This window comes from Mytilus trossulus, chromosome 2 (assembly GCF_036588685.1).
Source record: "Mytilus trossulus isolate FHL-02 chromosome 2, PNRI_Mtr1.1.1.hap1, whole genome shotgun sequence".
In the NCBI taxonomy this organism is placed as follows: Eukaryota; Metazoa; Mollusca; class Bivalvia; order Mytilida; family Mytilidae; genus Mytilus; species Mytilus trossulus.
In genome coordinates this window covers 31,599,161-31,624,289 of record NC_086374.1, presented here as the reverse complement: position 1 = coordinate 31,624,289, position 25,129 = coordinate 31,599,161, and the positions used below count along the sequence as shown (strand labels likewise).

General features: G+C 31.6%; 1 protein-coding gene across 1 annotated transcript in view; it reads right to left on the bottom strand.

Moving 5' to 3' along the window:
• Positions 1-214: 214 nt before the first annotated feature.
• LOC134707000 (abnormal spindle-like microcephaly-associated protein homolog) overlaps positions 215-25,129 on the bottom strand; it is a 33,127-nt gene continuing 8,212 nt past the window's right edge. The window contains exons 4-23 of the mRNA XM_063566425.1: positions 24,944-25,090; positions 24,158-24,394; positions 23,273-23,340; positions 22,588-22,729; positions 21,954-22,084; positions 19,357-19,532; positions 18,650-18,792; positions 17,735-17,820; positions 16,458-16,676; positions 15,818-16,007; positions 15,139-15,212; positions 14,646-14,846; positions 14,235-14,429; positions 9,118-13,728; positions 8,410-8,559; positions 6,284-6,475; positions 5,600-5,792; positions 4,731-4,885; positions 3,215-3,364; positions 215-2,659 (exon numbers count right to left, since the gene is read on the bottom strand). Coding sequence (XP_063422495.1) covers positions 2,390-2,659; positions 3,215-3,364; positions 4,731-4,885; positions 5,600-5,792; positions 6,284-6,475; positions 8,410-8,559; positions 9,118-13,728; positions 14,235-14,429; positions 14,646-14,846; positions 15,139-15,212; positions 15,818-16,007; positions 16,458-16,676; positions 17,735-17,820; positions 18,650-18,792; positions 19,357-19,532; positions 21,954-22,084; positions 22,588-22,729; positions 23,273-23,340; positions 24,158-24,394; positions 24,944-25,090 — 7,730 coding nt within the window. The 3' untranslated portion in view covers positions 215-2,389. The remainder of the gene's footprint in view (positions 2,660-3,214; positions 3,365-4,730; positions 4,886-5,599; positions 5,793-6,283; positions 6,476-8,409; positions 8,560-9,117; positions 13,729-14,234; positions 14,430-14,645; positions 14,847-15,138; positions 15,213-15,817; positions 16,008-16,457; positions 16,677-17,734; positions 17,821-18,649; positions 18,793-19,356; positions 19,533-21,953; positions 22,085-22,587; positions 22,730-23,272; positions 23,341-24,157; positions 24,395-24,943; positions 25,091-25,129) is intronic.

The window sequence follows — 25,129 nt, the reverse complement described above, 5'->3', positions numbered from 1 at the left end:
GAGAGTACAGATACTGATGCAACAGTATGTTTGATATAAAAGATTAATTACAAGTTTTTATACTGAAATTCACCTCATTGACATGCAAACCACATCACCAGATTTTTAGATTAATCAGAATCTTAACATAAAGTTTGACTGATACCACATGACAAGTCATACATATTTCTCGCCTTCACAATATTTGTCACAGTCAAGACAAAAAACATTGCAATCTTTTTCTGTATATTTTATTAATACTGGTACAAAATGTACATATCTATGTAACTTTAAAGTAATAATATGATTATCCTCCATAACAATAATGTATTTTTGTAGCATACAGACATGATAAAAATAATGACAACTTATGTTCATAGTATAAATGCAGCGATGCACCCCTTGAGGAAATTGTTTAATTTCCTTCATTTTGATGAAAAATAAATAAGATGAGCAAATGAGTTTGTTAATCTGTCTAGATTGAGTCAATTGTTTGAAAGGTACGAATGGCATAAAATTGTAAAAAGTTAATTTATTAAAAAAATATACAGCATCTGAAAATATATATTTTCCATTTTGGAATAACTAGTTTTATTATTGTAAAACTTGATGTTGATGCAAACCCAAAACACAATATATGAAAACAAATTCTATGGTCAAGGGATAGTAAAATGAATTCAGGTTAGTAAATAAATAAAACACATGTGATGTAACCAACATTTACTACTAAAATCCTTCTGTAAATTGCCTGTTTTACTGTATTGTCTGCAGAAGATAGTCCCCTATATAAATACTATTTGTTGATACATTAATTAATTCTTCATACCATGCTTTCAGGTGTGAATATTAAAATAACCATGTATACATTTGTAAAAATTCACATAATAAAAGTAAGATAATATATGTATAATACATCACTGATAAATTACTAATTGAGTTTAAATTGATGGGGTTTTTAAGTGCTAATCTGTGACAACTAACACAGTTCAATAAAATTCGTTCGTTTCAAATTGTCATAAAAAGCTTGAATAGGCCTACCACACTATAAAGCATGTAAATTTAATCTTTATTACTTGCCTACTCTCAGAAAAGGTTAGGCTTTCATTTTTAAAGCTTACTAAATCAAGATAATTTAACTTCATAGAGATAGTAAATTTATTGATAACTATTTTGAATTATCTCCCTTTGTCTAGAGTATCAAATTCATCTCCAATCATCTATTGTATTCCATATGATGTGTATTTCCGGCTAAAGATTAAGAAATGAATGTAATTTTTGTCATTGTGTATTCAATTCAGAGCATGATAAAGCCACTTTCTGGTCCCTTCATAAGACATTAATTAGACCAAAATTGTTCTTCATATTTTTGAATTCCGTTCTGCATACTATCACTAAGGCTTCAAACAACTGTCATTTATTACTACCACATATAAAAAAAATACCAATTTGTCTCATTTGAGATCATGTCATTAAAATTTAAATATAAGCATGAGCTTTATCCAAAAAGATATTTTGCTACAAAATATATTTTACACAGAAACTAATGAGTATAAATTTAAAATATCTTTTTGGTAAAGTTTCTTCCTCATATACATTTTGACAAAAAAAATGCGTAAAATGGTCAGTTTAGATCACATATGTAAATTTGAACATGTTTATGACATCTCACGTGACAAAAGTTTCAGATTTAAACAACTTCTTTTTCTATCCCTTTTTCACCTCTGTTAAAGACTCTTAGGCAGGTTTACAATTAACTAAAAACAATTTCTTTGCATGATTAATCTGATAAAAAATTTGCATTAAAAATAAGAAATTTACATATTAAATAAAATAATGATCAAAACAACCAACTTAGTTAAATAATAAGAAGATGTGGTACAAATGTACATATATGATGGCAATGAGAAAACTATCAAATAAAGACCAGAGCAATTACAAGAGACTGTACATCCTTCAACAATGAACAAAACTTTTTAGTAAATTAATTCCTACAAAAATGAATATGCAAGGAGGCTGCTACTCATATTTTAAATGAAAAAGGTCAAATAATGTATTCCTTAATTATAAGGTCAGCCACAGACATCTTCATTATACAGAAACAACTAGCAAATTACTCAGCAGATGATCTTTCAAAACATGAAGATTGTGGCAGTTAAAAAACTAAACTAAAATACTTAACAAAAACTAAAATCAGCAAGCTATAAGATGGTCACAAATATCAGTCATTGCTATAAAAGTTATACATTTCAATATGCAATAAATGTATGACGATTGGTTGATTATACATGTACAACAAATGGTAATAATACACAACAAAGTGCTGACAAAGCAGAAGATGACAGAGAGATTTAGGAAAGACAGAATATTTACATTTTGACTAAAACGTTATAATTATGATGAACAAAACACATCATTTTGATTTCAATTGAAAAGAATCCATGACAAAGTTAACAGCAGACAAGGGGTCTTGTAATTCTTTCATCTTATCTTTCCTCAACACCCAGTCTGGTTTTATCTTGTGTTGTTTTTTATGATGTATAGGTAACGAGCAATTAAAACTTTTAGCTGCCAATAGTCTAGCTTGTCGTAATTGTCTACCCTCATCAATCTTGTGTTTTCGTGCTGTCAGTAAGTGAATGCTCCTGATTTTCTCAGCTAACTTCTTGTCTTGGTGTATTTCCTAAAAAAAGGAATTGACAGAAATTAAAGAAGTTGAGAATTAACGTTTACATGGCAAATTTTCAATTCTAATATTAATACATGAACTAGTGTTATGATTTATTTTTAGGTGGCAATTTTTTTCTGAAATCAAGTTAGTTCAAATACTTGGATATCTAAATTTTAGTTGTAGTTGAAAACATAATTTTGCTATCATATTTTTCTGATTAGTCTCAAATGACCCTTATGATAGGAAAAAGGTATGTTTGATGCTAACTGGCAAAAGGCATAAATAATCCATTTATATAACATTTATTTCAAGTTCAGTTTTTATACAAGTTCATCTTCTTTCCATCAAAACCTGGAAACTACTGTAAATTCAGAAATTATTGCGAAAAATGTGATGGGGTTATAATCTCAATAATTAAACTCGCATTTTGAAATCTTTTATATGGTAAACAGGATTTTTAAGAATATCGCAAAAATTAAAATTGCATTTTAGTATTAAATAATGAAATTGCAGTAATAAATGCACACAATAATTTCTGAATTTACAGTAATACAAAAATAACCTTACCATTCTACACTTATCCAACATTCCCAGAATTCCAAGCAACATACAGGTAGAATTAAAGATGGCTCCTTTCTCCCTGTAGATCTGCATCAGTTCTATCAATGTATCCACAGAGCCATCCACATTGTAAACTTCATACACTGTCTTCTCATACTGTCAAGTAAACATTGGTAAATTGTAACATAAGATAAAAGACATAAGCAATCCCTTTTGTTTCAAACATCCTCACAGAATGAGAAAGTAACAATGGCTTATCTCAAAGTCCAATGAGTTTTTAACAGTACACCAGGATCAATCATAAAAATTTTGTAAGGATTCCACGGAGCCCAGTGTCTTGCCTAATTTATGAATCTAATAAAAAAAAAATAGAACTTTAACTGCAGACTGTATGTTATGTTTACTGGAAGAAAGACTAAGTCCATATATAAGTAACATACGGAAAACTGGAAATATTTTTTACAAAATTTCTTTCTAGATACTAGCTTTTGATCATAAACAAACGTCTGTCCCAAGTTAGGTAGAAATCCAGGATAGTTTTATGAAAGTTGTTAATTTTTTTAAAACTTAATCCACAGAGAGAATGTAATGTTAACTGGCAGAAAAACTAAATCCATTTATAAGTAAAATATGAAAATAAAAAAAGGATTTTTGTTACAAAATTTCCTTCTGGATACCATCTCCTGATCATTAACAAGTTTTGTCCAAGTTTGTTAGAAATCCAGGATAATTTAAGAACAATATTCAAATATTAAAAACTTTAACCGCAGAGTGAATGTAATGTTAATGGGCAGAAAAACTAAGTCCATTTATTAGTAAAATATGGATAAACAGGATTTTTTTTTTACAAAATTTCTATCTGGATACCATTTTATGATCATAAACAAGCTTCTGTCCAAGTTTGGTAGAAATCAAGGATAGTTTGAGAAAGTTATTTTAAAATAATTCAAAAACTTTGAACCTGACGACGGAATGTAGGATTGCTATGACTTGCTTTTTCGACAAAACTACTAAGGTACAAATATTTTTCAGAAAAAACAACATAAAATTAACAGTCCAACATTTAATACTGTTACTAAATTGTTTAAAGTTGTAAATATGGGAGGGCTAGGCCAATTTGGATTGCAAATGATTTGTCAAAATATTTGCTGAAATAAGCAAATGCTGATACAGAATGCTATTTATTTGCAAGACTTTCCTTTAAATCAAGAAAATTCAAATAATATTCTCTTATGGTAATAACTTTTATTTTTTTATTGTATCATTTTGATTAATAGATTCTTCCCACAATTAAGTTTTATCATATAATGTACTGTATTATAATATGTATAATATTTATATGCAGCCAGAAAAATATGGTACCCAATTTTCTTTTCATTCCCTAAAAACATTTCAAAAGATTTATTTGTTACTGTGGCAATCACCCATTTTTCTAGCTTCACTAAGATTTGCTAGGTAAACTCTATTTGTGACCAGTAAAATCTATGTTTTACGTATGCAGAATCGGATAAAGATAATGTACCTTTGCTAAGTTGAGCAGTATGCTAACAGAGTATTTGATAAGTTCCATGTGAGGCTGACTTCTATTACATCCTCTCATTAGTCTATAGATCACATGTACAGCATTGACTGATACAAACTTCTCACAACACGCTGCTGATAAACGTGTGGCCACATCTGAAAAATACAAAAAAACTAATTCAAATCTTATTCAAATTTTATTCAATAGAACATTCCTTGTCAGCCAACAAATTTTATAGTCTTTAGCCACACTTTTTTTTAGACATTAATGAAGTTAAGGAGAACTGATATCCATTCAATAGCAAGATAAACTGTCAAAAAAGAATGAAAACAATTGCAGCCTTAGCCTTGTTTAGATCTATTGTAAGAGTTCTAGTATCTTCTATTTAAAAGAAAAGAAGAATGTGTCTTAGGACTCGATTGCCTTCGCTCAAGCTTTGTAATTTTCCAAGTTAAGAAGGGGCATAACTCTAAAAACATAGATGTCTCACGTCCCAAATTAAACTTTATCTGTGTGTTGTAATTTTTAGCATTGCATATGAGTTTCATAAAACTTTCATGAAAAAAAGTTAGTTTGAAAGAGGAAATAGAAAAATTCCAAATTTCAAGTTTTAAAAGGACACAATTCAGAACAGATTAGAACAGTAAGTGACACACTGCCTGCATTTTGACCCTGTATAAGTTTTGGCATTGTGTGAGTTTCATAAAATTTGAAAGAGGAAATGAAAATGGTACAGTCAAGTGTAACACTTAATGCAGGGCAATACCCCCACTGCCTATGGCCTGTGCATAAAAACAACTCTCACAAACATACTCTCCAATTAACTACTCATATCCTAGTAAAATGATAGAAATAATAGATATTATTACCTAAATGTATAAGTACTTCTAGGATATGAGACAGCTGCTTGTATCTTAGTAGGTAATCTAGAGCTGATGCCATTCTGTTTCCAAGTTTGTTTTCTTCAGTGGCTGATCTATTGGCTTTTTCCACTCTCTTCCTTATCTTTTCTATCTTCTGTCCAATACTTCTCCTTCTTACTTGTTCACCTCTCCAAATTGACTATTAAAAAATATAAAAAATAAAAAATTGATGAATATTCCATATAGCAAAACTGATCTCTGTAAAAATGTGACAAGTCAAAGTAAAATATCTGTCTAAATTTTTTAATAAATGTTGTCAATTCCTCCTTGTCTGACCACCTCTAATATTTAATCTTTATTTCCTTCTAATAAAAGATTTTGCAAATAAATATGGTTTATTCTAAAGATCTATCCAAACATTCCAAAAAAATCTTTCAGTTAGTGTTATATAAATATAACAGAACTACTGTAAAGGATAAACAATAAAAAAAAAATGCTCATACATTGTTTCAGTGTTTCTTGAAATTCACTTATTTAGAATCAAAAGGATTTGGCTTTTAAAGTTGAAGTTAGAGTACAACTAGTGAAAAACTACCAGTAATTTGTTTAAACACCTTAGGATTTTCTAATGTTAAATCAATGTTTTACAAACTACTGTGACACTTCTAATATTTGTGTTAATAAAAGCACCTGTAACTTGACAATGGCTTTAATTTTAAGTTTCTGTTTTCTGATTTGAAGCCATCTCCTGACAGCTGCCTGTATCTTTACTGCAGCCTCCTGTCTTGTCTTCAGATGAAGCCTGGCTTTCCTCTGTAAGACAGCTATAGACCTCTGGAGCTTCAAATACCTCAGTCTACAAAGTCTTCCCTTTATCCATCTCTGAAATACATACAATTATAATTGTTATGTTATAGACAGTGCTGTTATAATGCTAATGCAATAAATATACAAACAATTGTTCCTATAAAGAGACATAAGTTTAAATGGTTCCCCCATAACCAAAACCACCACTGAAAATTTAGATGTAATGTATGGCTAATAGTAATTATTTTCCTGAACAATTTATATATATGATTTAGAGAGCAAAAGGAGAAGGTCCGGTAAGGACCGATTTTGGCCTCAAATTTAATGTTTATCTGACGAAGGATTTTGACCACTTTTTAAACACTTAAGTGTCTATTTTATTTGAATCAATTAGTTGATGTGAAAGATTTTAACTGATTAAGTCATAAAAACTCACGGATTCAAGCTGAAATATGAAAAATTTGTAAGGGTTCCACGGAACCCAGTGTCTCGCCTACTATTGCTGAAAATCGCAGGCTCAACAAAAATGAGGAAAAAAATCAATAAAAATATTCCTCTTGATACTATCTTTTGATTGTAAGAAGCTTGTGTCCAAGTTTGGTAAAAATCTAGGATTGTTATTGAATCTAATAAATGTTTTTAAAACTTTAACGGCAGACTGTATGTAATGTTAACTGGAAGAAAATCAAAGTCCATTTAAAAGTAAAATACAGAAAAAATGGAGTTATCTTTTTACAAAATTTACTTCTGGAAACTATCTTATGATCATAAATAAGCTTCTGTCCAAGTTTGGTACAAACTCAGGAAAGTAAAAGAAAGTTATTAAAATTTTAAAAACTTTAACCACAGAGTGAATGTAATGTTTCCCCGCAGAAAAACTAAGTCCAATTATAAGTAAAATACGGAAAAAAATGGAATTTTATTTTTACAAAATCTACTTCTGGATACTATCTTATGATCATAAACAAGCTTCTGTCCAAGTTTGGTACAAACCCAGGATAGTTTAAGAAAGTTATTAAAACCACAGAGTGAATGTAATGTTTCCCCGCAGAAAAACTAAGTCCAATTATAAGTAAAATATAGAAAAAATGGAATTTTATTTTTACAAAATTTACTTCTGGATATAATCTTATGATCATAAACTAGCTTTTGTCTAAGTTTGGTACAAACCAAGGATAGTTTAAGAAAGTTATTAAAATTCTAAAAACTTTAACCACAGAGTGAATGTAATGTTTCCCCACAGAAAAAACTAAGTCCATTTATAAGTAAAATACGGAAAAAATGGAATTTTATTTTTACAAAATTTACTTCTGGATACTATCATATGATCATAAACAAGCTTCTGTCCAAGTTTGGTAGAAATCCAGTATAGTTTAAGAAAGTTATTAAATTTTCAAAAACTTTAACCACAGAGTGAATATTTGTGGATGCCGCCGACAACGACGACAGAAAGTAGGATCGCTTAGTCTCGCTTTTTCGACTAAAGTCAAAGGCTCGACAAAAATCTACCAAATATGCCAAAAAATGTCATTTTTCAGATGGTTTTTGTCAAAAATGAAAGTGGCCGCATCCGTGTTCATCCTTAACCTTTATATATGTTATGTATTATCATAAAATACAACTTACATTTGAATATTAAGGATGAACACGAATGCGGCCACTTTCGTTTTACACGAAAACTGTCTGAAATTTAACAAAAATGCTAGAATTGTGAAGATTTCAGTAATTTAGCATGACTTCATGGTGCTAGTACCTGATAAATGTGCATTGTATTGTCAAAATCAGCCCAAATGTGTGTAGCAGAAGCATTCTACTGTACAATGAATAACTAAAAGTTTACATTTTAACAATTTTGTAAAACTGCTATATTTTTGGGCCAAAAAGGGGTCTTACTGGACCTACTTCTTTATCATTAAGGAGTAAAATATAATAAATGACTGGATAAATCAGTTATTGAATAAATTCTCCATCTTGCTAGATAATTTTGGTAATCATCATAAAGACATTACCTGAATGATAAGAATCTTGCCAAGTTTTTCTTTAGCTTGCTGCATCAGTTTGCACTTTCTGTAAAATCTTTGCACTGTAATGGCAGCTAAGTTCACCCATAACATTTTGGTAAATTTCCTCACATATGCTTGTCTTGCTTTTTTCTGTAACTATAAAAAGAATTTTATACAATTTTTTTCTCTATTTCATTAACTTAAGTAAAACTATGCAGTTAAAAGTACCAGATATAAAACCAACATTGCTTATTCAGTTTAATTATGAATCTATACAATATTGTCTCATACTACAAAATATACCAGCATTCAATTGTCTATTGACAGAAATGTTGGCATGGATTTATGCGATTAAATTTTTGGTGTATGTCAATTTATAGAAATTCAGCACTGGTACCTATAAACTCATCAGAATGTGTGGCAAATATAATTTTGCTACCAAAGTATTACCTCCAATTCTGTATAAAAATATCAAGTATTTATCTGTGCTGTTATTTCAATAAACATTAATTGTATTATCAATGATTTTAGAATAACTATCTTGTAAGCAACAACATACCGACATGCAATTGAACATTTGTCTGGTTTCAGTTTTTGATGGAGCCAATCAAAGAACTACAGTTTAATCATGTTTTAAATCTTACTTCATTTTAATTTTTATCATTTTGATCATTGGTTAAAATTGGCTATAATCTTATCATATTATCAACTTACCTTTATGTGTTGTCTTTCTTTGAATTTCCTATAAGCTTTTTGTATACAAGTGACAGCCCTTATTTCTTTCCTTAATTTTCCTGTCTCCTTTTGAACTAAATATCTCCTAACACAGCTCTGAACAACAACTACATTTGTAATGTGATTTTTATATCTTAGTCTCTGAAGCTTCATTCTAACCAAAGCCTGTATCTTTACAACAGCTTTCAGCCTGTGTACAGTTTTCCTGTCCTGGTAGCCTCTATAACAGGCTTGTATCAGTATAGCACTATGCCTTCTTTCTTCTAAGTAGTTTCTTACACGGTTTGCAAAGGATCTCCTCTTAACACATTTCTGTATTTTGACTACAGCTTCCACTTTCTTCTGAAACTGTTTCCTTTCCTGCATACCTCTGTATTGAGACTGAATTGTTATCACAGCTCTTCTTATTCTTTGGTATTTCTTGACACATTTATATCGTCTGTAGTGGGACTGAATTGTGATACAGGCTTTCATTCTCTTGAGCACCATTCTTGCTTGATTTCCCCTGACCAATGCTTGCAATTTGACAACTGTCTCTTTTGTTTTGATATAACCCATTCTAACTTCTTTGCCAGTCATGCAGGCTCTGAAATATCTTTGAATTGTAATAGCAGACGATTTGAGATCCATGTACTTCTGTCTTTGTTGTCTGCTACGCACAAGAGCTTGTAAACTAATAGTTAAACAAAGCAATCTTTTGTATTCCTTTTTGGCCAAATATGCTTTCCAACAAGACTGAATTGTGATAGCAGCACCCTCCTTTATTAAATAATCTCTCTGAACTCTATGCATTTCCATCACAATACGCCATCTATTCTGAATTATACACACTGCTTTCTTCAATGACTTAAAGTTTTTGCGAGCTAAATATCCTCTGAAAGATTTCTGAATTGTCACAATATGAGATAATTGTGTTTTAAAAGTCTGCTGTGCTCGCCATCTTCTCACATGTGACTGTATTAAAATTGCAGCTGACCTTAACTTCAAGAAAGCCAATCGTTGCTGATGGCCATACATGACTGCTCGAAATCTTGTCTGACAAATCAAAGCTGCAGACTTCAATTTAATGAATCTTTTTCGTTGCAGACAACTTTTCACAACACTCTGAATTCTAATCACATGTTTAATGTCCTCATCATACCTTTTCCTGACCTGATAACCCCTACAGTACTTCTGAATAATAACAGCAGCTACCTGCATGGATAAATACTGATTCCTCATTTGTCTGGTAGTTCTGTAATTTTTGTAATGTCTCTGAAGTGTCACCACTGCATCCTTTACTTTTCTGTACTTTTGTCTTACTCTATACCCTCTGTAAACCTTTTGAATCACAGTAGCTCCTTTGTGTCTTTGCTTTTCTTTACATCTTTCTAAATAAGCACAGTACCAATCCTCAATAACCAAAGCTGCTCCTTTTTGTATTAAAAATTGTCGTCTAATTTGTTTAGATAGAATGCTAGCTCTATATCTCTTTTGACATGTAACAGTTGCTTTCTTCAATTTTGTGAACTTTTTATGTTCAATATGTCTCCTAAAAGCAGACTGAATGACTACTGCTGCGTGAAACTGTCTCTTAGCATTCTTTCTGACCTTCCATCCTCTGATAAAAGCTTGTAATGTAATTATAGCACATTTGTTAAGCAGAAAAGCTTTTCTATGTTTATCTCCTATGCTATGATTCCTGTATATTTTCTGACAAGAGAGGACAGCCTCTTTCAAGGATGTAAATTGTCTATATTGAACATATCCTCTATACACTGACTGAATTTTTATAGCAGCTTCATTTTTCATTCTCATTTCCTGTCTGACTTTCCATCCTCTGATAAAAGCTTGTAATGTTATTGTAGCACATTTTGTAAGTAGAAAAGTTTTTCTCATTCTCCCTCCTATGATACTATTCCTGTATATTGTCTGACAAGAGAGGACAGCCTCTTTCAAGGATGTAAATTGTCTATATTGAACATATCCTCTATACACCGACTGAATTTTTATAGCAGCTTCATTTTTCATTCTCATTTCCTGTCTGACTTTCCATCCTCTGATAAAAGCTTGTAATGTTATTGTAGCACATTTTGTAAGTAGAAAAGTTTTTCTCATTCTCCCTCCCATGATACTATTCCTGTATATTGTCTGACAAGAGAGGACAGCCTCTTTCAAGGATGTAAATTGTCTATATTGAACATATCCTCTATACACCGACTGAATTTTTATAGCAGCTTCATTTTTCATTTTCATTTCATTTCTGACCTTCAGACCTCTGTGTCTTGCTTGAATAGTAATGATTGCATTCTTCAAATTAACGAATTCTTTTCTTGCATACGAGCCTAGCGCATGTGCCCTGTATACTTTCTGACAAATGACTGCTGCTTTTTTCAATCTTTGGTAATTGTTATGCTGTATGTATCCTCTGAAGGCACTCTGAATTATTCTTGCATTCTGGTGTTGCAGTACAATCCCTTTTCTAACCTTCCATCCTTGATATGCTGCCTGTAGTGTCATGACAGCCCCTTTCTTTATAAGAAACTCAGTTCTGGTATATGATCCCAATACATGAGCTCTGTATATTCTTTGAACAGTAAGTGTGGCCTCTTTCAACTGAGTGAATTTGTTATGGAGAACATATCTCCTGTATGCTGATTGGATCACTGTTGCAGCTTTGTGTTGTCTGAACAACTCTCTCCTGACCTTCCAACCTCTAATATTTGCCTGGATTGTTACTATGGCAGATCTGGTGCATAAATATTGCCTCCTACAAAATCTTGCCATCATTTTATTTCGATATGAATGCTGACACTTTATTACATTCTGTTTCAACTTTAAATATTGCATTCTTCCTGTGTGAGATCTGTAGCTTGTCTGAATTTTCAATGCAGCTTGATGTCTTTCTTGTTCCACTTTTCTTATTTTGTATGATCTGTAATGTCTTTGAATCACTAGAGCTGATATCTTGATCATGAGGTATTTATATCTTTCTTTCATTCCTGTTATTTTTGCTCTATATAAAGCTTGGCATGTTTTAGCAGATTTCCTCATAGATAGATAACCTTGTTTCTGTCTGAAACCTCTGTATACAGATTGTACCTTTGTAGCTGAAAGATTTAACTTCTTTACCATCTTTCTCACCATAAATCCTCTAAAATAGCCTTGAATTGTAATGGCTGCTCCTTTCTTTACTAAATACATTATCCGAACATTTTTACTTTCTTTAAATGAACGGTAATGTCTTTGCAATAACAAGGTAGATTGTTTTAGTTTAAGAAATCGTCTTCTCTGCAGGAACCCTCTTATGTTTGTCTGAAGTTTTACAATACTGCACATGGATCTTCTGTACCTCTGTTTTTCTATAAAGCCTCTAAATATGGTCTGTATGACAGTGGCAGCCTTTGTTTTTCTGATTCTCTCTTCTCTTTCCATTCTTTCCTGTAACTTAGTTCTCAACCTCCTCTGACATACAATGACAAATTCTTTCAAACAAAGGTAATAATTCCTTGCTATTTGACCTCTGAACTTAGCCTGTATAACAATGGCTGCCTTGTTCATTTTAACAAATGTCTGTCTAACTTTTCTACCCCTCCAGTATGACTGAATTACAACACAAGCTTGTTTTATCTCGTCATATTTTCTCTTTTCTATTTTCATAACTGACCATGCATGGTAATGCTTCTGTATGACTGCTACAGCATTCTTCTTTTTATTATAACTAGTCACAGCTAAGAAGGTTCTCACAGAAGATTGGATTTTGATGACTGATGTTTTCATATTTTGATATTCTTTCATGCATTGCCATCTTCTGATACAAGATTGTAGATAAACAACAGACTGTTTCTGCTGTCTAAATTCCTTTTGACATTTAACCAACAATAAATGTCTCCTGTACCATTCCTGGATTTTAAATACTGCTTGCTTTTGTTTTTTGTATTGATTGATGGCTAAACATCTTCTAACCAATGCTTGGAGTCTAATAACATGTCTTCTAGTGTTCACATAGAGCTTTTTCTGGACAAAACCTCTAAAAGCTGCCTGTATGTTGATGGCAGCTTCATTCTGTTTTGCTTTTTTCAATTCAATCAGTGCTTTCCACCATCTTTGGACTTTGAGACAACTTTGGAGTTGTTTTTGATAAGTCTCTCTGTCTTTTCTCATTAGTAAATATGCTGAGAAGTATCTCTGTAGTGTGACAGCTGATTTTTTAACCTGTTTAAATTTTCTTATTTGACAGACCATCCTGTAAAAGGTTTGTATTTTCACTACAGAAGACAACTGCTTCTTTAAAAGTTTTTTGCAAGTGTACATTCTCCATGTGGTTTGGATCTTCAAAGCAGCTTTTTCTCTTTTAAAGTTTTTCCTAGCAGATATCATCCTGATAGCAGATTGAATGGTGATTGCAGCCATCTTTTTCTCAACATATTCTGACCTACATTTCTGCTTCAGTTTGTACGCTCTATATTTTGATTGGATAGTTCTGATTGATTTGATGATTTGATGGTATGTCTGTTGTTGTAAATACGATCTAACAGTAGACTGGATAGTTATTGCAGCTTTGACTTTAAGCTTGAACTGTGATCTATCTCGCTGTGCTAACATGTATCTCTAAAAATGGAAACAAATATAAATGTAAACAGTAAGACTTTTTTTACATTACCAAAATCTATCAATTATAAATAAGTATAGTTTGTATTTTCCATACCATTTTTCATTATTCTTATTATAACATACCATTGTATTACTTGGACAGCTTTAACAAGACAACAATAGCAATCACAATATTCAAACAAAGCATTGCTCCAATTGCAGAAAATTACAAAATCAAAAACTGATTCATATATCTACAAGTATGGTTAATGACATAGGGCAGACATATTTTCTCATTATAATATAACCTACATTTTTGATTTGGTTTGTAATCTCTTTATTTAAAGTGGTATTTCATTCACATCTTTAAACGATTTATGTCAAGTCTTCAAAACTCAAATTACATGTTCCAAAAAATTTGGCTTTCTGTTCATACTATCTGTAAATGTCAATACCATTATAGGTTTTATATCAACACTTAATTTCCCTCAAACGCTATAGATGCAAACTATTTTGATATGAACCTGAATAACTGTTGCAGCTTTTATTTTATTTTCATTATCTCTCTTCCATTTTAGGTGACTGAGCAGTTTCTTGGCCCTATATCCTCTCCATGCTGTTTGTATTTTAACAGATGCTGTTTCCTGTCTGGCTTGTCTTTTCTTGTGGATGAAACACCTCACTTCTCTCTGTATAACTATTGCTGCTTTCTGCTTAATCTGTAAATAAAGTCAATGTGACTATAGTTTTATATTGGCCTCATGGATCTGAACAATATTTATTATCATAATTGAGATTAGGTCAAAACAAAAAATTGTTTCCTTAACTAATTTAATGAAAATATTGAGACATATATGTAAAAAAAATCTGTGAAGAGCTGTTACATAATTAATTTCAAGACACACTTGTGTTATAACAATTAAATCCTATCTTACCACAAATTCTTTCTTGACTTTCTGTAAGTGATGACGTCTCCATGCTAACTGAATAACTCTGGCAGCTCTAGACTCATGGCGTATATCTAACAATCTGGCACATAAGTAGGTTACATATGTCACAACAACTTTCTCATCTGGTATGGTGTTAGACATGTCTGCCGATCGTAACATTAGAGGAATACCTCCTAATTCTGATACCTTAAACAAAATTATACATACCAATATTACTGATAATGAATAACAAAATCTTCAAATAAATCTCTTTTCACACACACTTTGAGATAATTTTGCTCATTGAAAATAACAGCAGAAATGACAAAAGGAAGCAATAACTGTATACAATAAAGAAATCATTATCAACAAATCATGTAGAAAATTACCAAAGTTCGTCTTATTTGTGACAAAACAGAATCATAGTTATTTCAGAAAAGTTACATAAGTCTTGCTCTTTGACATGTGAGACAGAATAGTAAATATTGCACTGACTTACCTTTTCATACAAAGTTTTGAAATTGTCTTTTTCATTTGATAACATCTGTTCAAACAATGCATCATCTTCTTTAACTGTAGATACAGAACATAGGTATATAATGTATAAACGTATTTACACGTTTGGTATTAAGCTGAATTTTGTCTCCAAATGACCTTAGATCGCCTCCGAATAACCTTCTGACGTCAAGCAACAATCACTTTTTTATAGTGACGTCAAATGTTTTGAATTGTTATGTCAAAGTTTACGGGAACCTGTGTGATTTTATGTAATGGTGGACAAATTTGCATACAAGTGTAAATATGTCTATTATCATCAGTGTGAAATCAAAGTAAAAAAACTTAAGAAGCAAAAGATTAATGCGTTGGAAATTAAATATGAGAAAATAAAACTGGTTATTCTATGAAACAGTATGGCTTTGAATTTTTAAAATAATGACAGGTTTTTATCTGACAATATTTTTCTAATGGATGTTGATGGCCAGACATTAAATTAAATACCTCTTTTCATACACATCTAATGTATAAAGTAGATAAAACTCAAATATCTTTTTCAATCATTGGTATATCTACTGACCCCAAATTGTATAATAAAACCTTTCTATTATGAATATAAGAATTGACAACATTGGTGTATCTTATCATAGGCTATATTCATACTAAAATATGTGGTGCCATACCTGTGAATGGTGGTTGACCAAAGCTATCAGACAGACTATTGTTCTGGTCATTGGCCTGGTCAGTGTCTTCAGTCAGAGTCATCATTGTTTGATGTTTGATTATCTCCCTTGGCAAGAGTGATGGATGGTAGTGGTGTATCAGGTGACATAAGACACGCCCATCTCCAAAGGATACAGTGAAGTTTTCAACCTGATTAATATTGGAATGCATTAAGTCACACACTCAGTAATAAATGTATGAAGAAGTTCATGACAAATAATACCAGAATCATACCATTCTTTTATTTAATAATTAAATTTTGAATAGTTCTAATTTTGATACATCATTTAAAGCAGTTTGTATTAAATTTTAAAAACTGATTTTATTTTTTTATTTTTCTAAGTAGAAATACTTATTACAATCATTAAAAATCATTTCTTTTTTTCCAAAACACAAGCATTGAAGTAGCAGATAGGTAACTGACATTTTATATGACTGATAGTCTTATTGAAAGTGTAGTCAGTAAATGTTTGCTTAACATTTTAGCTTATATTTACACAGGTTTTATTTGATAAAATAAAAATACTCCAGACAAGAATAACCAACAAACAGTCCATAAATTATATCAATGTTCTGAAAGTTAAATATTTTAAACTGTACCTGAATTCCATAGTATGCACTGACAACTCTGCACCACTTCAGCAGCAACATAACTAATTCATTCTGTGAGAAGAGATCTGGGTCTATAGAATCTCTTTTCTTCTGACTGAGGAATTCTTCATATCTCTGTAAGGCAGCCAGCTGATTTCTTACCATCAGACTCCTTTCCAGAATCCTGATCTCTTCTTTAAGCTGCTCCTTATTCAACAATAAGCTAACCTAAATTATATTTTATTTGAAATTTAAAAAATGTCAGAATATTCTAATGTATGACAGTTGACACTAGAGCATGAAAATATGGTCAAGGCTATATGACATATTCCTGGTACTTGTTCAAACAATTGCACAAATGCTTGAAAATAAAGTTGAAACCATACGACATATGTTAGACAGAGTTGTTGTAACCAATTCTTATAGAACATTTTGTATTGTTGATTTAACTAAAAGAAGTAAAGGAGTATGTTCCATAAGGTCCTAAATGGCCCCCTTTTTAAGCATAAATTTCAAATTCGAATTAATTGATCAATATCACAATGAATTATAGCTAATTAAGTGACTAGATAGGAAATTAGCCATTTTCTTGAAAAATTTACGTCTCTACGTTTCATTATGACGTCACAAGTTGTACTAATAATGATTTTTCACGAAAAAATCAATGAAAATGGGTAAATTTCCTTAGATTATTGGACAGGAAACATAGAGCGCATACGTCGACAACAAAGATCTTTTAAAGTAATGTTTGTAGAGACATTTGACATGTCTTATTTGAATATTTAGTTTGTGCACTCTATGTTTCCTGGTCCTCAATGTGATTGAAATCCAGCTGATTTTGTCAAATTTCACCGAAACCCCTCATTTGGACCATTTTGGGATGTAAAAATTAACGTGTTAGAATTAAACTTTGACAAAAACAGTTCTGTTTAACTTTCACACATGTCTCTAGGACAACTTAAAACATTTATTGTCTTGTTACTATGAACTTTATAATTGGGGCCAAATATGGTCCTTACCGAACTAACTCCTTTGATTTACAATCAGTTCAAATATTGAATTATCTCCCTTAGTCTGTAACATGCTTTTGGATCAATATGTGCCAAAATTATTCCTTATCATTCAAACATTTCTTTTTTAATTTCTTTTTTAGTCTAAATCTACTTGCTAACGTTGGATATAGCTTTGACAACAGTTGGTATATGAAAATAAAACAACACACAACTTGCTTGTTTTGTGCACATATTACAAAGAAAGATGAAATACATCCTGTTATTTCCTTTTACCTGATACTGTACAATAAGACACCATAACAATTTCAATGTCTTTTCTCTGTGGCCATCCACTACATCTCTACATGTCACTTTTGTACCTATTAATTAGATACAACAAAATAAAATTATGACAAAAAATATAACATACTAAATTATTTTAATAGTCAATAACTTTTGGGCCAAATTGATCCAACAATAAATTATTTTCAAAATTTTCTGAAATTTACAAAATTAAATGTTGAAATTAAAAGTACTTCAATAAAACATTAGTATTTGAGCTTGATTTGTGCATTTCTTGAGACAACCATGAACAGTCAATTTTGTATAATAAGTAATTTAAATAAAATCTTCATTATTCAAATTTAATGGATGCTTTAATTTGAAATTATAGAGAACTATATCCTCAAGCAAAAAGATATTTACATGAGAGGAAATGCATTTAGTTTTAACTTACTTGTAAACCCCCCAAAAAAATTCCTAACAATAGCTGCCCCTGATAAAATTGGTAAATCACCACTCTCAAGTCACCTCATTGACATCACTGATCATATGTTGAATAATATTGAAACAAAGGAAGTAGGTGTCAGACTGATTAAAAAGCACACACACATTATAACGCAGCAGGTTCTGAGAAAAGGGTAATGAAAGATTATATCAATATTTTCAAACTTCAAAGTTTTGGCATATAATAAGTTAATAACTGACAAATCCAAAAGTAACTCACAAGATACTAGTCATTACTATCAAGCTCCTGACCAAACATGAAGTTAATCTGTATAGAAGATTCTGTCAAAAAAGTGTGATCAAAATATTCGTCGGACATATGGAGGGACAGAAAGACACACAGACAAGGTGAATACGATATGAATTAAATATTGCCCCTACTTTAAGAAATGAGGAGGAATATAATAAATCAAAGTAACTAACCTTTCAGGTCCACATTGACTCCTTGTTTGGCTAAGATTTGGAACACTACATCCATGTTGTGTATTTTTTGTAGACGACTTATAGCTGGGGCTCTTAGTCTCTTTGTTAGACTAGGATCTTCACTTAGTATCTCCATAACACGCCTATAAAGATAAATATAATTGTTATATTCTAATTCATCATAATTGTTTTACATCATGTTTTTATTCCAATATACAACTTTTGGTTTATCAATTCAGGGTTTTTGACAGATACAATATGCTATTTGCCAATTCCTGTATTTGACCCTGTAATTAGTGATCCCTTTTTTAGTTGGCTCTCTTATGAGGGACATTAATTTTCATTTACAAAGAAAGGAGAACTAGCAAAAAGAGCAAATTTACCTGTGCATAATGAGAGTAATCTATAAGATTTTTAAATCTTTTAATTACATTCATTTATTGTTTAGCTTGATATTTTGACATCAGAAAATATTTTTCATGAAAAATTAGTTTAACCTCCGATATCTCACTTTCAATTCATCATGCTTTGCATTCTGAAACGCCAATTTTGTCCATGATTGACAAAGGGAAGTAATTTGTTTAAAAAGTATGTTATAACAGAATCAAATTGGTAATTGGCAAATGGACTATTGTGCACAGGATAAAAGAAGCAAGAACCATGAATGATAACAAATCATTTTTTTTTAACTAATCATTAATACTTACGCTAATCTAATTCCATCTTTGAGATCTGTTGCTAGGTTTGAAACAGCATAATCAAATTCATCCATTGCTGTTTGGGTGTGTTTGATTTGGTAACCAAGATATCCAAGATGTCGGGTGATATCCCCTTCTCCTGCCAAATAATCTCTGGAAAATTCTATCAGCATAGTTTTGCAGGTCTACAAAATAATGGTTAACAGTTCTAAGTTAAAAAAATCATGCAAACACCCACTATTTTTAATATAAATTTTTAAACTTTTAAAAACATGATAAGCATTGTATATAAGTGTCAAAACATTAGGATGGATGGTCAACAGACAAGGGTAACACTTAATGCACTGGGATAAAATATGCTTTGATCTTGTTTTACTACATTTTGTTTTTGTAGGTTTGTGAATATTTTTGAGGTACATGATGGTTTTGTCTATTACCTGTACATGTATGTGCTGGGTGACCTGTAGATCTACAGGTTGAGCAAGCGTGAAGAAGGTTGCATGTTGTTCTGAAACAACCCCTGACATTATTATAATTGTTACATACTTCTTTACCGTCGTAAAATACTCTACTACGACCTTGTTTATCAAGCTTATTTTGCATGTTTGGTCTGACTGACCTGTTGTTACCTAAGTTGCTATCTACATGTATACCCTGATGATCAGAAATCTGCAATGAACAAAATTCTGTGGCATGATCAACTTGATGACATAAGTTGCATGCATTTACTCTAATACCCCCACTAACTAGTGAAAGAATGTCACGGTCTCTTTTACTCCAATCAACCTTGATGTGTTTCTCTCTTAGGAGTGTAGCTGCCTTTGCGGAGAATAGCTTATGGTAGGTATAAAATTTATCACCATAAAATTTATGGATCTGAATCAAATCTGCTTCATAAGCATCCAGCTCTTCTCGTCTTTCGGGATATGACCCACACATAATACGTTTATATTTCCCAAAGGCCTGAATAAAATCTTGTATGTTCAGGTTCCTGTTAAGACGGGGGTCAGGCTTGCTTGATAAATTCACCTTTATTTCATCAGCAGTGATATTGTGTGATTGAGGGTTTTCGTAATTTGATATTAGTAAAGTAGTAAGATTTATATCCTTACCCTCAATAATATTCCTTTGAATATTCGGCGACACAATATCAACGTTGGTGAAAGAATCCGATCTCACTCCATATCTTGTTGAATCTATTTCGGCACTGGTATGGTGAGAAAATGGCAAGGCACTTGTCGACGGACTAAAGTTGAAGTTGTGTTGTGCGGTGGTTCTCTGGGTTGTACCAGGAACTGGTACTAGCGGGACATCGGAGGCGTTCCGTTGTTCGTACCAATTAGCCAGATCGTAGGTCTTGTTGAAGGAATCCGGTGATGGTCTAATGTGGGTTACGGATGGTTGCATGCTTGCCATACACTGGGTAAACGTGTTGACCATAGTAGATGTAAACAAAGCGGCCATATTGTTTACATTGGAGTCCCGTACGTCGTTTCCGGTTACACTATCCATGCGCGTTGTTGATGGGGCGGAACTTCCTTCATCTGTGGGCGGGTCTTGAAGTACTTCTCTAGTTGGTTGCCTAATATGGTCATCCGCTGCGACGGGTGCACCTTCTCGTATTTCTTTATTGCATAGGCGCTCCTTGTTGTCTAGATACAGTTGTTTAAGTAATGCTTTAGACCAACTTTTTGGAATGTTTATTCCTAACTTCCGCAATTCGTCCCGAAATCTTGCACCTGTCCAATTTTCTGGATTTTCCATATCCCATTGCGAGCTTTGTGTAGCATTTTCTTCGTTGTTATATGGATGTGGTCTGTTACGTGAACGACGGTTGCGTCTGGTCGAAGAAGCCATGTTATAAAATTTACTAAAGTTTTGATATCCGTAAAATACGACACTGTTGAATAACCTGATTAAAGTTCTCAAATTTCGGGAAATAGTAGTCCAATGTTGATATTAATTACTAAAAGTTTTAATAGCCGTTAAATCACCAAAACTGTTAAATAAAACTGATTCAAGTTCTCAAATTTCTGGAAATAGTAGTCCAATGTTGAATTACAAGAAGTGATAGGAAAACCGAATTTAAACTGCAATGAATATTGTGTACGAGATCACTAATTTACGATGAGTTTTTTAAAGAATTGTGTCAATTGTCTACAGTTCTTCTGATTAATCGTGATCACTATTAGGAAATGATCGAAAGTTTGTATAAAATACCTTGTGTCTCCAAGACAGGAGAAAATAAAGTTATATAAATCCGATTTCCAGTCCAGACAATCTTCACAATAGAGTCTCAAGTTTAAACAGCAGAAAATCAGTGTAAAATGAAATTGAAAACTTATTCCTATAGAGTAAACGTCCTTTGTATTCAACAGCCAAATCAAAAGTGAGAAGCTGGCAGCCTGAAATTGTAACCTGAGAACCTAATCCCTGATATCAGACAGACCAAATAAGGCATGACCTTTGACCTTACAATGGAATCAACTGCCTCATTCATGGAAGAAACCATTCCATCTGAATAAACAACACTTATACTCTCTGCATAAGTTTCAATTGAAAAAAAAAATTATGTAGCAAAATACCTTTTATTAAATGTATTTTACCTTATATTCAGCATCTTTACAGAAGAGACATGGATCTTGGGGTACTAGTCTATTTGATTTTGCATGATCTAAGAAGAATACCAAAATCAAAAACTTCTTCAGCAAATGTCTGGAAATGGCTTCAGCATATCCTACAAAATACAAATTGAAGTTTATTTCCACTTGTCTAAGTTACAAAGAATAGCATTGAAGAAAACATGTTTTATGAAAATAATGAAATCTACGTATACATTATTCATGTACACTAGATTTTATGTTGAGATAATGATAAAAAGACAAAATCAATCTGATTAAGAAATACAATAAGAGTTGCCAAACAATTTTGAGTGTAAAATAGTGCCCTCATGTTTTGTTCCAATCCAGTGATAAATGTTTGACATTTTGAATTTAAAAATGTAAAACAGTGAAGTTCACCTTTATCTTTTGAACACCTACTAGTTCTTGAAATAAATAGGGAGGTGCACAACACTATTAGGTTTGATGTTTTTCTGTCAAGGTTCAATACATTCCTTAATAGTAGGAGAAATTTGGTCTAACAAATGGTAAAAATCATCTCATTGTGATCAATAACTTCACATTTAATCTAAAACATTCTAAAAATTAAAATATAAATCGTTTAATTATTGAATCTTACCACGACTATACAGATGTGGTACTGATGGATGAGAGAATTCACAGGCAACATCAGGATTACCTAAAACCCTGGTTATAATGAAGCGTGACAGTCCAATCACATCTCCATTGTTTTGTATCATTATCATTTCACCAAATGTTGTCTGAAATCAGATATGTTTATTTTCATATGCATATTCTCACTTATACATTTTACATGATACATTTAACTTATTCCCATTATGAAATACAATTGTCAATAGATGATCTGCTGCTTCAGGGCTTTTCCAGAAAAAAAGTTACTAAGAGTAGTATGCCTTTAATTAATTATTATGTTGATGCAGCAATAGTTTTTTTTAATTTTTTTTTTTATGTAAAACAAATAATGCACCTTTATTTTAATGTGTTTGTGTCACCCTTTCAAACCATGAGTGTTCCCCTTGAGCCATTAAGCCAGTTGTTGTGGTAGCTTGATGTCTGTCCTAATTTTTTTGTTCATTGTTTTGGTCATTAATCAGGCTGTGTGTTTTTTATTCAAATTTATTTAAAGTCTGAAATGTTGGCCTTTTATAGCTTACTTGAAGAAAAGATTTGGCTCATTGTTGAAGGCTGTTTGGTAAGGTATAGTTGCAAACATCAATGACATTTGGATTTAGGTAAAGACGTCACTGGCAATTAGACAACATTTAATAATTTTCATATATTACCTCCAAACCAATCCTTAACCACAGAGGATTGAATGATAACAGCATATCTAAAATGGCTTGCTTTAAACCTGAAATATATCAAACATCTTTTATTATATAAATATATTATGATTAAGTAAGTGCAAGCAATATTTTTTGAATAAATAGTATATATACTTGTTTAACACAAATCTTCAAACTGAAAATCATTTCATGAATTGTTTTCAACAGCCATTTTATTGTATTACAAGAATGATTTAATCTATATTTATAAGCTGAATTAGGACTTTCAAATCAATTTCATATGACTCAATCTAAAGTCTGTATGTCTTGCTTTTTAATATTCCTTTGGATATTTTATCCATGGTACTGATGTGAAAAGTCGATTTCAAATGATTTTCATAGTATCCAGCTTTGTTTTGATGGTCCATTTACTGTTTTAAGTTTTATGTGAGAATTGACCAAAAGCCTAAAAAGTTTGTCCAAAGCCATGAGCATGTATAATATCTAAGTATTTAAACAATCAGTATATATGTCAGATTGCATGTATTGTTTGTGTGGATATTGTATGAATATTAAGATTTGTGTTGATTTATATGCTCTTTAAGGGTCCTTTGATTAGGAATAAAGATATTTGAATTTGTATTCAATATATGATTTTTTTTATGTCATAGATAACAGAAGATGTGGTATGAGTTGCAATGCGACTCTCCATTCATGTTTGTTTTGTTGTTTGCATGTATGTATGTTACTTGTAAGCTTAAATTCAGTTGTTAGCAATATTTCAATTTTTTTTTTAATTTCTTTACCATACAATATTTACATGAATATGAAATAAATTCAGCTTTATGTAATGTGTTGTTAATATATATATGATTTTCTATAAATAAATTAAAAAAAAATCACCAAGATCAGCATGAACTTTGCGGTCTTTCCTAATGTACAATCTATCACTCTCCACTTCAACTTCGACCTTTTGAACCACATGGACCACTTCCTGTGACTGGAACAGTTTACATGCTGCTCTCCTAAGCTGGTTCAAACGTCTGTGTTGAGAATAAGCTCTGAATGACAGAACTTCACGTGTAGGAGCCAGTTTGACATTGTTTCTATTGTTGTCTACACACAAACTTCCAGCATCCACTGAAAAGTACATGTATAATATAAGTCCTTAATGAAATCAAAATCTATATGATACATGGCATATATATCAATTTAGGGTTAGGAGTAAAAATGTTTGGCATCCTGTTATTAACATCAAATCATTTGTGGTGGGTCACATGAATTTCAGTTTCTCATTTTCTACTTGAAATGTAACATATCAGGACAAAACTTGAAATCCCTTTCTAAAGAGTCTGATTTAAGTCATTCTATAAAAATTCCAATTGAATATCATGAATGTCTAATTATTCAAGTAAAATGCACAGAAAATGCTTAGTAAGGTGCCAGGTCATTGTATACCCCCAGTATAATCTATCTAAAACTTCTGACATTTTATTGCGTCAGGATTAAATCAATGATCAATGTTTTGTTTCAAAAGACACTCTTGAAAAGCAAGATTTGAAATATTCAACTCCCTCATGCAATGAATGGATTCAAAGTTAATGAACTTTGGTATCGAGATTATGGTAAAATGAAACATTTATACAAGATGTAGTAGCTTTCCCTCACAAGAGTAATTTCTTAAATTACCTCTGACTTTTGTAGTCTGTTGATATTCATCTGGTGGAGTCAGTACAAAGTTCAGCCAATGAACAAAACCTCTTTCTTGTTTTTGCATCCATCTTTCATCATAGTACATATTCTTAGCAGCAAAGGGCATTGGGTGTTTTGGCAAAGCTGCAAAATGGAAACAAAAAAGTAATAGACATAAAAACT